This window comes from Tribolium castaneum, chromosome 2 (assembly GCF_031307605.1).
Source record: "Tribolium castaneum strain GA2 chromosome 2, icTriCast1.1, whole genome shotgun sequence".
Taxonomy (NCBI): Eukaryota; Metazoa; Arthropoda; class Insecta; order Coleoptera; family Tenebrionidae; genus Tribolium; species Tribolium castaneum.
Genome location: NC_087395.1, coordinates 15,718,987 through 15,731,997, shown reverse-complemented (window position 1 = coordinate 15,731,997; position 13,011 = coordinate 15,718,987). Strand labels below are relative to the sequence as shown.

The following is a 13,011-nucleotide window of genomic DNA, read 5'->3' as shown; positions in this document are numbered from 1 at the left end:
ACAACAATTCGGAACAAATTACTCGAGGATGGCATTAGAACAAAATATCACCAAAAGTCATGCGAGGAGAATCATTCGCCGGAAAGTGCGTGCAAGAATGTCGTTAAAATGCCGAAACAGCACGTTTTTTCTGTGTTTTTGTGTGAAAAAAACTCTAAATATACAATTGTTTTACTTAATCGATATTTTCCATATTCAGACAATAACAATTTTTCACCTTAAATAAATTTTGATAGTGTGAGGATAAGTGTCTGCGTCGTTTGCATTTATATTTAAATACCAAATTCCAGGCGATAAGACGGCAATAATTTGTGAAAGGGTCATTATTTTTCGAAAACTTGACGTCAGTTGCATCCTGATTGCAGTTGGTGTTGGAATTGAGTCACCTTTGAGTCCTCTTAGTCAAGAGCAAAAAGTAAAATCCGATTGTGTGCAAATGCAAAAATCGTGCACTTTGCTTGTAGCTAATTAATCTTCATTGTGTGCGCGAACTGGTTTAGTGCTTTAATTGATTAGCGACGAGTCTAGTTCTAGTTTTTTCTTTAATTTTCTGTCGTTATGTCACTTTCCTATATACATAGTTTTCCTTTTGCGTGTCCAGAAATTTCGAGCGAGCAGTCCATTTTAGTAACCTTTAAAGGTTAATGAATGCTCTACAGACCTTGAAATAAATATTCCCACTTTTGAGTCGAATTAAAATGCGAATTATTAAAAGAGCGTTCACACCTGGTGAAGAATTTTTAATGAAGTTGTTTGTAACGAAAACAAAATCTGTTTTTGTTTCGCGCTACGGTTTCGGGTTGGTTGGCGAGTGAAAGCGAAACAATTAGGGCACCACCAGGGGTTGTTACCCTCTTCCGGCACTGGGTCAAGGCTACCCAGCCGGTGCTAATTGATCCCGATATCCGATATTGGGGTCATTTGAGCGGCGCGGCAACGTCGCAGGAATCACCACCAGAACAATGGTAACAAGGCTTTAACCGGAAGTCACCGAAAAGCCCGGCAAGGTTAAGACGAGAGATAATATTTGAGCTTGACATGGTTGAGTGGCGGCGCAAAATGGCCGCCCGAAAGGGTTTTCCGTGGCTAATGTCGCAACCGGCTTGTGCAACAATCCGACTTTCACAAAGAGTCTAAAATTGGTGGCCCATAGATGCGAGCTAGTGAACGTAGATGGCCGTGACAGTGGAGCCCAGGTATAAGCTGGTGGAATGTGGAGGGGGCGAAGACAAGGTAACAACCTGTTGTGACGTCACAAGCCGGCCCCCCGCCCGTCTGTACAACCAAAGAGCAACATTAGTCGAGTGAGTTGTTGCGCTGATGTTGTTTCGACTTTCGTCCAAATAAATTAATGACACGTGTGGTGATTTGAACGGCCGGTGCGAGATGAAACGCAGATGGTCGGCGAGGGTCGCTCCAGAGGAGAGCAGCTCGGAGGTGACGTCGTCGTCGGCGCTGGTCATGAGCCCCGCCAACTCGCTGGCGTCGACCGACATCGGCGACGTCGACCTGGAGTTCTGGGACCTGGACCTGAACGCGCAGAACCACCCCCGCGGCCTCACCATCATCCAGAACGGCTACGGCCTCCCCGGCCACACCATCATCGCCAGCAACCACCATCTAGCCAAGTCCGACACCAGCTCCGCATCAGGTAACCATTTCGGCCGGAGACTTCAACGCTCGCGCAAGCGACGAGCGCCTCCGGGCGATGAAACTCAATTTCAGTTTTCACGCCATCATATCTTACTCCGGAGCGTATGTCCTAGTTAAAAACACGTATTCGTGTCACTACTTTCCAGTCAAGATCGCCGACGACGTCGTTGCACAAGAATCGAGAATGAGCCGGACTTTCTCAAAGAAAAGCGAATCCTAACTCTAATTATATCATAACGATGGCGTAAATGCAAACGGTGCAACATTGCGTAAAAACGACTATTGGAACAAATAACACGACCCAAATATTATGTTTTGATGGTGCGCACATTTCTCCAAGCTTTATTTTCCTGCTTTCGTTCAAATCACTGCAACAGCCGAGGCCACAGTCGTACTCTTTGCACTTCTGTGGTTAATTGTAGTGCAGTTGCATATTGCAGATGTTGATCTGGTTGGCCCTGACCATGACATTGCTCGACCTCTACTCCGGCAGGTGCACACCGGACTATTAGGGCAAATTTTGCAATATGTCGCAAACCACATCTGGCCACACTATTCAAATTAGGACACTAATTTCGACAAGGGGAAACAAACAATTGAAAATTTGCACACTAAAAATAACAGATTTTCTCACAAAGGGCTTATTATGCCTTTGCTTCTTCGAAGCAAAGAAAGGGTGCACTTATTACTTTTTTATTGCTTTGACCATCACACAAGATGCGTTTTTGTTTACTCATTTATTGGAGGCTTTTAAAATAAAGATGGCCGTATCAAGATTCATATTTACTTGCTTACTTTATATTTGAAATTTTTGTTGCAATAAAGCAGTCTTTAAAAATTTTTTTTTGTTTACAAATACCTATCTATAGGTTGTCCATACCCAAGAAGTTCTCACCCAACGTTTCTGTTTATGAAACGAGCTTTAAACTTGAGTTACAAAATGCACTAATAAATAATAAAATTGCTTTCGGTCTTTTTTTGTAGAAGCAAGTTTGAAAATTTCTTTTACTTTAACCGTTTTCAATTCGTAGTTTTAGAAGCTACATTTACTAATGATACTTTTTAAGTGGGTAATAATAAAGTGAAAACTTTATTAAACTAAAAACTTTTTCGAATTTTTATGTAGATGGTAAGGATAAGTCCGGGAGAATTTTATCTTTTTTTGTACCTATTTTTGTTAATTTATTAGGTACATTTGTATATTTATTTTGTTGAATCATTTGGGATTAAAAATTAAAAATTCTTTTTTTTAATGTTAACAATTTAAAAAACACTGGAAATATCGGTTATGAATGACATCGACTATGAAAAAAAACCTACACAAAGCTATAAAAAATAAATCATAGAGTTCACAGAGAAAAATGTTTGAGATCCGGAGATTTTCTAACGAGTTCTCGTTAAATAAATTGAATTGGTTTGACAGATCCTAAGATAGAGATGATCTGATTGGCATTTTGATCGAAATTATGACACCGATAAGTAAAATTTATCTACCTATAAGCAGTTCTAGAAATTGGAGGTTAATACAGTAACAATTTGTGCGGGTTTTACAATAATTTGCATTTTACAAATTTCTGTTCGTTTACTTTTAATTAGAAGTCACTTTCTTATAAAATAAAAAAATTCTTATTTACGACTCCGACGACATCAGTTTGGAAGTCTTTGATTTTGCTTTTTAGAATTATTCTTATTTTGCGTTTGAATAACGTTTTTTCAATAAAGACGATCTATGGAGTTTGGATATCTCTAGGATATCTCTGGTCCAACTTTCCCTAAAACTAAGAGCCGGTTTACAGAATATTTTAATTGCAATTAAATTTTAATCGCGATTAACTTGACATTTGTCAATGTATTTTAAATGGCAACTTAATTCGAATTAGTTTAATTTAGAATTAAATCTTAATTTCACTTTCTGTAAACCGGCCCTAAGAGTGTGTCCATCTATGTAATTTTTGAGAAGTGGAAATATCTTGAAAATTTTGGATTATATTAATTTTTTACTTTTTGTTGGGTTTTTTTATCCAAAACTTTGTTTTGGTTTTAGTTTTTTTACACCATAGCTTTTCTTTTTTAATTAAATACCAAATAGGAATTCATTCAATCTTTTATGGAGCGAGTGCTATACTATTAATGGCCATCTGTTAGCTGGAAATTAAAATATTCACACTGGGCGAATTTTCCCAATGGCCAAACATTCCCCAACTTACCGTATATGTTAAAATTCAACCTTTTTTTTTGCAAAACTGCGTAAAGTATCAAAATAAAACACAAACTGGGTGTAATGTAAAATAAAATAGGTGAGATTTTTTGTTTGTTTGTGAGTTTATTTCGGAGCTGGGCAGTGTAATTCTTGAACTTGCTATTTTTTGTCGTTTGTAAGGTCGCCTGAAACGCGTGGCTTATCGAAGCGTTGAAGGCCGCGAAGACTTCCAATTTTCATCTGAGAAATCATCCGAAACGTTCCTATAGTTACACTTGTAATTGGCGCTTTGATGCGGCTCCTGTCACAACTCCGACGGAAGAAATAATTCACCTTGAACATTATTATTAAATTTGTTTTTTGCTGTCGTGTCGTGGACAATACACGGCATGTCGTAATGATTTTCGTCGGTCGGAGGACTCCAACACGATGTGATGCCCACCGTTCCATTACCATGCATGAACTTTTCATTTTTCGTTGTTAGTAGCATTGACAAAAGCGTGTTTAGTGGCCATCACGCTCGACAGCACAATCGTGAGAAGGCGAGTTACGTGTGCATTGCATTTCAATACGTCCATCAGGCCGAGATTTCGTCTTTGGAAAAAATTGAACCGACTTTATAGCGCGCTGGTTGCACCGAGCGGATGTGAACAATGAGTGTGTTTAAGTTCAGGTTGAAGGCCATTGGTGTAATTAAAGTTTAGATATAAATCACGGCGCAATCCTCTCTATAATGGCGTACCTATCTATCCACGCAATTGCGCAACTTGCAGCCGGACTTTCGCTCCGGGAAATGAAAACTCCTCAAAATACCGAACCAAAGGGGCTATAATTTGGCGTTTTGTCTAATTGTGTTGTTTTGCCCGACCACCACCCATATTTTCACCCATCGGCGAGATGACGTAACCGCGTCATCTGGTCGATGGGTGAAGTCGTGTCACGGTCATTGCTGGATCTATTTGAAATGCCACGAGAAAATGAGAGTCAAGCGCATTTTCAACGGAAATTCGTGTGTACGGCGACGACTTTCTCTACTTTCGGTGATGGCCCCGGGTGCTTTCGATCTGTGTCAGTGCACTGAGAGGCGGTACAGCCGCCTCTTTGGGGCCCATCACGAAATCCGGTTCCTGCAAGATTGTTGACAATTTTGCACAGTTTTTTTTCTGTTTGGACAGTGACCAGTCATCGACTATTGTTGTAGTAGCGAATTAGCTATTCCGGTCGCTAACTTGTTTAAGTTTCGCAGAAAAAGAGAAGGACGTTCCTTGGCCCCCGACTCATGTCGACGACATAAACATAAACGCGGGGCTCACCTCTGATTGATTAAGCGAGAGCGGTGATTAATGACACGCTTACTGCGGCTTGTCTATTGATAAGGGCGGTAATGAGGCCTTTTGGGATTTTGCATGAATGCGATTGCGAATTACTAGAGACGTGAGCTTTCGGTTCATTAAGTACAGTCACCATCAAAAAGAATGTCACTTCTACACAGTAAAAAATATTTACGCAAAAACACAGAACTTTATTAAAATACATTGGTTATTTGTTACCTACGATAAATACTGAAAAATTACATAGCGGTATGTAAAATTTTATTTTTATGCAATGTTACATAAATTATGTAATTATGTTAAAATCAATGACATATGCTGTAAAAGGTTAAAATGAAGAAGTCCGGACATTCGGTTCTAACTTATTTGATATTTATTTCAAGGTCCAGACTTCTTTAACTTAACCTTTACATTTATGAACCTATTCACGGACAAAAAAATATAGTGTGTTTCAAATTATGTAAAATGTTGTTTCACCTTTAAGATTTATCAGAGATTCTCCTCATATCTAATAGACCTATAGGTAGGTATAACATTGTAACTTACAGATTGATTCTTTTTCTTTTAATAAGCTGTTATTTTTATCAAGTACTACATTTTGTCTATTATTCAAGTAACATTTTCTCATGTTTTTACATTCACTAAGAATGTAACAATACAAAAAATGCTTAGTTTCTTCCAAAACGTAAGAAATACACCAGAAACCATTTTTAACCTTTTTAACATAAAATTGTTGAAACGTCACTCACTACGCTTGCTTGGAATCGCGATTAAATTACGTCGTACTTCGTACCTAATAATAATTTTTTGATGTATTTTTAAATGAAAAATGTAATTTCACAAATTGTTTGTAATAAATTATAATCAAAATGTAAATTTACATAATAAAAACACTTTTTCAATGTAGGACACTACTTAATACGGGTATGTAATAATTTTTGTAACATAAAACTTTCTTTAAAAATACTAAAAACAGATATATACAAATGATGTAATTTTACAGTGATTTTTTCAGTGGGTAATTTCAAACTAAAAATATAATATTCATAAATAGATGTTTTAAAACTATAAAAACTTCAACGTTGCATTTTACCAAATTATTTTTTTTTTTAATAAAATCGATAAAGTTGTAAAATAGTTATTAATGATTAGATCTTTCATTGAAACTACAAATTATATTAGCTATTATTTTTTTGAAGTGCATGCGTAATTTACAACAGCTAATTTTGGCGTTTTTATAGTTTTGGAACAGCTAATAGGTAACTATAACAAAATAAATAAATAAAAAAATGCCATTAAAATTTTTCTAGGCTCGGTTTATAAAAGCGTCATTAATTTAATCTCCGATTAAATGCGTAATTAACTGATCACGTGACCAAATTAAAGTGATTTGATTGGTTAATTTTTTTTGTAAACACTATCGGATTAAGGCCATATACAGTCGAACTTCTCTAACTCGAATCGTCAAGGGGAACGAATATTTGTTCGAATTAGAGAAATTTCGAGTTACAGAAACTGAAAATATTTTTTTATTAGAAATGAACATTATTAAAGATTTGTATGAACATACATATATATTTTCTTTCTCAATGCATATAACTTGTGATCAGATTTTGACGTACAGTTTTTTTGATACAATTGGTTTCATAAAATCGCTCGATTTTATTTAGTGAATTATAAACAATATCAGTTGTCATATTGGCAGAATTTCCAATTTCCTGAGCAAACTGTACCGTTGACGCTCTGTTTTTAATAATTCTAGATAATGTACTCGACGGAATTTCATATTTTTCAGCTATCTTTTTCTTTTTTACCCCACTGTCCACTTCTTTCAGGATCTCCAACTTTTTTTCAATAGTTATACTCTTAAGTTTACGTTTAGATGCCATTTTTCTAGAAAATGTGCCAATTTTTGCGAAACTAAAACTTCACAAAAACAAGTCAAGCTTTGACACGCATTCGAGGTTAGAATTGTGGGTATTCCAGGAGATGCATAACACTGCTCCGAATTACGACGAAAATTTCCGAAAATAATTTCGAGTTAAAGAAGTTCGCGCATGCTTTGTTCATTAAAATAATTTTGAGTTAGAGAAATTTTCGAGTTAGAGAAGTTCGAGTTAAAGAAAGCTAAACACATGTAAATAAGATTGGCAATGCAAGGGGAAACAAAAATTTTCGAGTTAGAGAGAAATTCGAGTAAAAGAAGTTCGACTTAAAGAAGTTTGACTGTAATTATGAACTCCGTCACTGATTGGATTTTTTTTGTCATTATTTTTTGCTTTTTAAGGGCAATTTTAAGGGCAATAAATAAAGCTGCTATTTATATTGCTTTGACAAACATCAAGTTAATCGTGAATTAAATTTTAATTACGATTAAAACGTATGTAAACCGACCTTTAATGTGTTACGTTAGAAAATAGAAATGTTTTATTGCCTTTGTTTTGTTTTATTAATATTAAATTATCTGAAATTTCTAATAAAATTTGAAGGATCTGTTTACACAACATTAATAAGGGCCGGTTACAGAAAGCATCATTAAATTTTAATGCGTTGTTAAAAGTTAACAACGGGAATAGCAATAGACCAATCGAATTTGCTCAATTTGGTCACGTGATCAGTTAATCATTCATTTAATTGCGAATTAAATTAAAATCGGTCTTTAATTACAATCAAATTTTAATTTCCGATTAATTTAACATTTGGTCTTGCAAACTAAATGAAAACTAAATTCAAATCGGTTTAGTTCTCTATTAAAGTTTAATTCGTGTTCAATAAATCGACCGTTTTAATAGGCTGCACACCTAAACAAGTAATTACGTTGTTTACAAAAAAATATATTATTTAATTAGAAAAGTAAAAGCTAACAGGTTAAATAATTCCTCATCTAATTTACGTACACTTTAATTTAATTTAATTCTAATTATTATTTAATTTGAGTAAATATTATAAAAGTAAAAACACGAAATCATGCTTTTATGGTTCAAAAGCTTCATTGCTGCGGTTTGATTGACTTCGGTCCCTGCTAGCCGCTGATTTCTAGGGGTGACATTCTTTCTTCTCGTGACTGTACCAAGAAATAGTATTTTTTGCGAGTTTAAATTTTGATTATTGGGTCGCGTGCGCCCAATAATACCGCCATGAGTGTGTATGTAGATCAATGTGTTGTTGGCCTCAACTGCAGGCGATCTAGAGGGGGCTCCGGTGTTTGCAGGATGACCGGAGGCAGTGAGCGGCCTTGACTTGTTGCGAAACTTCCACACGTTTCGTGATCACGTCTTGAGCCGCGTTCGCAACCGCGACTCTGGGTCGTTGAATCCGACTGCAACAACAGAACAGATGACGCATTTATTCGAAGTTAAAAAGCGACATTTTCAAATAAATACCAACGCACGATTCGAATCGCTATTGTGTCTGATGGGAGCTTTATTCCCCTATGCGTATTGAAATTGGCGAAAACCGATCAGAGATGCAAATATTGAAATGAATTCAGGTGCAGGTGCTGAGCAGGAATCTTGGGAGTGTTTGCGAATTTATTCAAATGCTTCCGCCGTTTTTCGTGTTTGTTTATTGGCAGGTTTTAGCATTTACAATGACGCGCTGAAGAATATCATTCCTGTTAGATGGCATTTCGGTTCTGCTTGGACTGTTTCGGCATTGACATTCTTGCAGGGTTATATGTCAAGTCTAGATTCGCACGAAAATTTTAGCCAATGGGTTCGGGACACCCACTGTACTAACTAACCAAGGACAACTTTAATTTTGTTAAATGTGCGATGAGATCTTTCGGTATTTTTTAATTGGTTATTTATTCAAATTAAGTTCGCACTTTTTGGTCAATTCGCACCTTTGCTCTTTCTTAAAATAGTTTGGGGGAGTGTTTCAAGGGCATATTCATATTTCCAAAAGTTATTATCATTCGCATTTATCTTCCTACAGTGTTGGCAACAACGTATCCGTGTGTCAAAATGTATATTTTATAACTTTGTAATACTTTACAAATAAAAAAAGGAAATGTCAAATTGCTTTGTGGTCAAAAAGGTCAAAACCCATATCAAAGCCGGCAACTAGTTAGTAGTTTCATTATCAGTGAAAGTCAATTGATGGTGACAGACAGAAACTAACTAACAATTAATCAAAACCAGATTTGCATTTGAAAAAATTCTTGTCTGTCGTCAGCTTTGCTTTTTACCACCTTAACCTTAGAGCTTTTGCACTAGAATCAAAACAAAATCCGAATTGTTTTAAAAAAGACTATGGATTTTGTATGCACTTTATTCATATTTTAACGAGTAATTTTTTGTATTTTTAATTTAATTGTGTTTGTCTATGTTAATTTTTTTGGTCGAATTTATGTATTTATTTATTTTTCAGAATTTTAAATACCTATTCAAACACTTCAATATCTCAAAATATCTAAAGCTCGTATTTTCAACCAAAATATTTTTTATGGTAATCTGTTTTGCTTAGGTACTTTAAAAAACGCTGCAACTTGTGTAAATCTAACTTTAAAAAAAATGTAAAAAAAATAACGTAAATTATTCGTGGTGTTATCCACTCGATTTTTTGAGCACGACGGAGTAACTGGAGTGCACGAAAAATAGCGCGTGTTTTAAAGACTTCAATATTCACTTATACTTTAATATACTATTTAGAGTGTAATCATTCTCAAAAACGTTTACAGTATAATATAGTGAACTCAAAGAACTTAAAAATTAATAGAACCATGTAAAAAAATCATATATTTTTATTTATTTTTTAAAATTGCGCATGTGATCTCAGTATACTATTATTTTAACCATAAATTCGCAGATATAGTGTAAAAATTACATCTTGAATTTTGGTTTTTCAAATATGTCGTATTTTTTCAGATTTTCAATTTGATTTTCAATATAAGAGTGTTGGTTGTACCTATTTTCTTAGTTTTAGATTAAGTTTTCCAAAATTTTGAACACGTTAAATTTATGACTCGTTGAATTTTGGATCTAACACAGAATACAATTCCAGAAATTGAAACCACAACAATGTTGTGTTTTTGTTAAAATTATACAGGGTGAGTCAATAGTGGGTTATTTTTGTTTTTTTTTTTTGTAACATGTAATCAATAATTTTGATTCCAGCTCACCAGATATGTAATCGTTTAAAAAATTCAAAATTAACGATTACATTGTTTTAGATATTGTCAAGTTTGTCTTGACAGTTTTGCTAAAATTTCATTATCGACTATTATTATTTAAAAGATAAAAAACCAATGTTGATCGAATTCATGTTTTTAACAAGAAATAACCCACTATTGACTCACCCTGTATTAAGCTAAAAAGTTTTAATTCCATCAAACGTTTAAAATTTCAACGATAGGCACACAAATTTGGGAAAACGTACATATTTTTAAATCTCGAAAAACTTTACAATAAAAATTCTTGAAATCGTATTATTTTTACCACAACTTGCAAGTATAAAAATTATTTTTATTATAATTTATATTTTTGTGCGTAATTTTTTTAATATATCTTATCTGATATCTTTTTTTTTAGTTTGAGTTTATTTCGGTTTAGAGAATTTGAATTATTTCTTTGGCTTTATAAATTTTTAAGTTTAGATTTTATGGTTAGTTGGTTTACTTTTTTCACTTTGTAGTTTGTTGTTTCTGGTCTAGTTATTCAAGTGTTTTTAGTTTAAAAATCATAATTCTCGTATATATTTCGATCTTACATATTACATGATAATTTTAAATCTGTTATAATTATTATTAGATTTAATTATACATTTTTGCGATTTTATTACTTATGCTTCCTCTTGCTCCAAAATTTGGAAGAAAAACATCGTATGTACATTATACTGCAAAACTTTTTTGTGGTGGATTACAAGTAGATTGGCTATAAATGTTCTTCATATTAAAGTACATAGTTACATTTTCGACTTTTTCCTCCAAATGCGGATCAACTAGACACCCTTTGAACTGCTTTGAGTTGTTATTTTTGTGACTTTTTTCTACCCTCTGCACTTTCAAAATCTAGTAGCGGTACCAAATTTGTATTTTTGTTTTTAAATTTTCTAAAAGACACTTTTTGCTGCGGTTTAATTACAATTTTTTTCCAAATCAAAAATCTGCTACTGTAATTAAACGTAGAATTTTTTAAAGGGTCCAATGTTTGGACGCTCTTGCTAATCACAACTTTTGTATTTTTGTGATAAAAATAAAAACAATAAGTAAATTATACGGGACATTCAGCGATGGAAGATTCAAGGAAAAATGACCAAAAGTTGCCCAATGCCGCCACTTTATTCAGTTACCAATGACAAAACCAGTTACAAATTATAAAGTAATAAAGCAAAAAAAATTCGGGATATTACATTGTAATAAACCGATTGCGGGCTAAAAAATTAAAATTGCTCAAGCGATTTCAAAGGTCGCATTACGTAATTTTTCCACGATGACTTTCTTTTTCAATAAGTACCCTCGATTTTTTCTATTGTTTATCAAATCTTCATCGCGATTCAGGTTTGACCAGTTGCTCGCATCCTCCTGTCCTTGAATTCCGTCCGAAAATCACGTACCATGAGTCAGCCTAGCGTTTTGAATAAACCTCACGCACTGGCTGTTGTTGTAAAATGCGTTCTGTTTTGTTAAAGGACGCGAGGACCTGTCCCCGAGCAGCTTGAACGGCTACAGCGCTGACAGTTGCGACTCGAAGAAGAAAAAGGGCCCGACGCCGCGGCAGCAGGAGGAGCTGTGTCTGGTGTGCGGCGACAGGGCCTCCGGTTACCACTACAACGCCCTCACCTGCGAGGGCTGCAAGGGCTTCTTCCGGCGCAGCATAACGAAGAACGCGGTGTATCAATGCAAATACGGCAACAATTGCGAGATAGACATGTATATGAGACGAAAGTGTCAGGAGTGTCGGTTGAAAAAGTGCCTCAGCGTCGGGATGAGGCCGGAATGTGTCGTGCCGGAAGTACAGTGCGCCGTCAAGCGAAAGGAGAAGAAAGCCCAAAAAGAGAAAGATAAGCCGAATAGCACTACGAACGGCTCGCCGGACGTCATCAAGGTTGAACCAGAAGTAAGTAATTGTAGATCAGCAAGAGATCTTCAATTTCTTCAATGTGCTTTCGCTTCGCAGTTGTCAGATTCGGAAAAGACATTGTGTAATGGAAGTAAAGGAATTTCGCCGGAGCAAGAGGAGCTCATACATCGACTGGTTTATTTCCAGAATGAGTACGAACATCCGTCTGAGGAAGACGTTAAACGGATCATTGTAATAAAATTACGATTTTATCGAAACGTTTTTTTAACTTGTGGTCATTGATTACAGAACCAGCCGATGGATGGCGAAGATCAGTGTGATGTTCGGTTTAGGCATATCACGGAAATTACCATCTTGACGGTGCAACTTATCGTTGAGTTTGCCAAGCGGTTACCAGGCTTTGACAAACTCTTAAGGGAAGACCAGATCGCTCTCTTGAAAGTAAGTTGCTAATCCGTGATCAAAAGCACAGACGGGACTTTTTATTTACTTTTTATTGAAACTTGCAATTTTTGAATTACAAAAACACTTTATTGGTTAGAACACTGTTAATTTATTACTCGAGAAAATATCTAGTTGAATTATTACCGAATTATTTGCTGATAATAATGACAAGAGAAAATATTTAAGATATTTAATTAAAACCAGAATTTCAGAATTTTCACTCTGTTTTTGAGGTTGCAGGTGTTAAGATTCAAAATTTTATTTTCATAACCAAGAATTTAAAACTGGGTGTTTTAAAGTTTAGATCGTGCTGTTTTGTTTTAATGTTAAGTTCAAAGTTATGATGTCATGGTTTATTTTA

The 13,011-nt window shown here is 35.0% G+C and overlaps 1 protein-coding gene and 1 non-coding gene across 8 annotated transcripts in view; both read left to right on the top strand.

Moving 5' to 3' along the window:
* The window catches only part of EcR (Ecdysone receptor), an 89,304-nt gene that overhangs the window by 68,714 nt on the left and 7,579 nt on the right, over nucleotides 1–13,011 (top strand). For 3 of the 7 annotated variants that reach the window (XM_008199408.3, XM_008199409.3, XM_008199410.3), the window contains 2 exons: nucleotides 11,815–12,437; nucleotides 12,495–12,647. In XM_008199408.3, coding sequence (XP_008197630.1) covers nucleotides 11,815–12,437; nucleotides 12,495–12,647 — 776 coding nt within the window. 7 annotated transcript variants of the gene reach the window in all.
* Mir11633 (microRNA mir-11633) lies at nucleotides 1,656–1,714 on the top strand. The gene has a single exon (NR_161873.1). It is a non-coding gene; the product is annotated as a microRNA mir-11633 (primary transcript).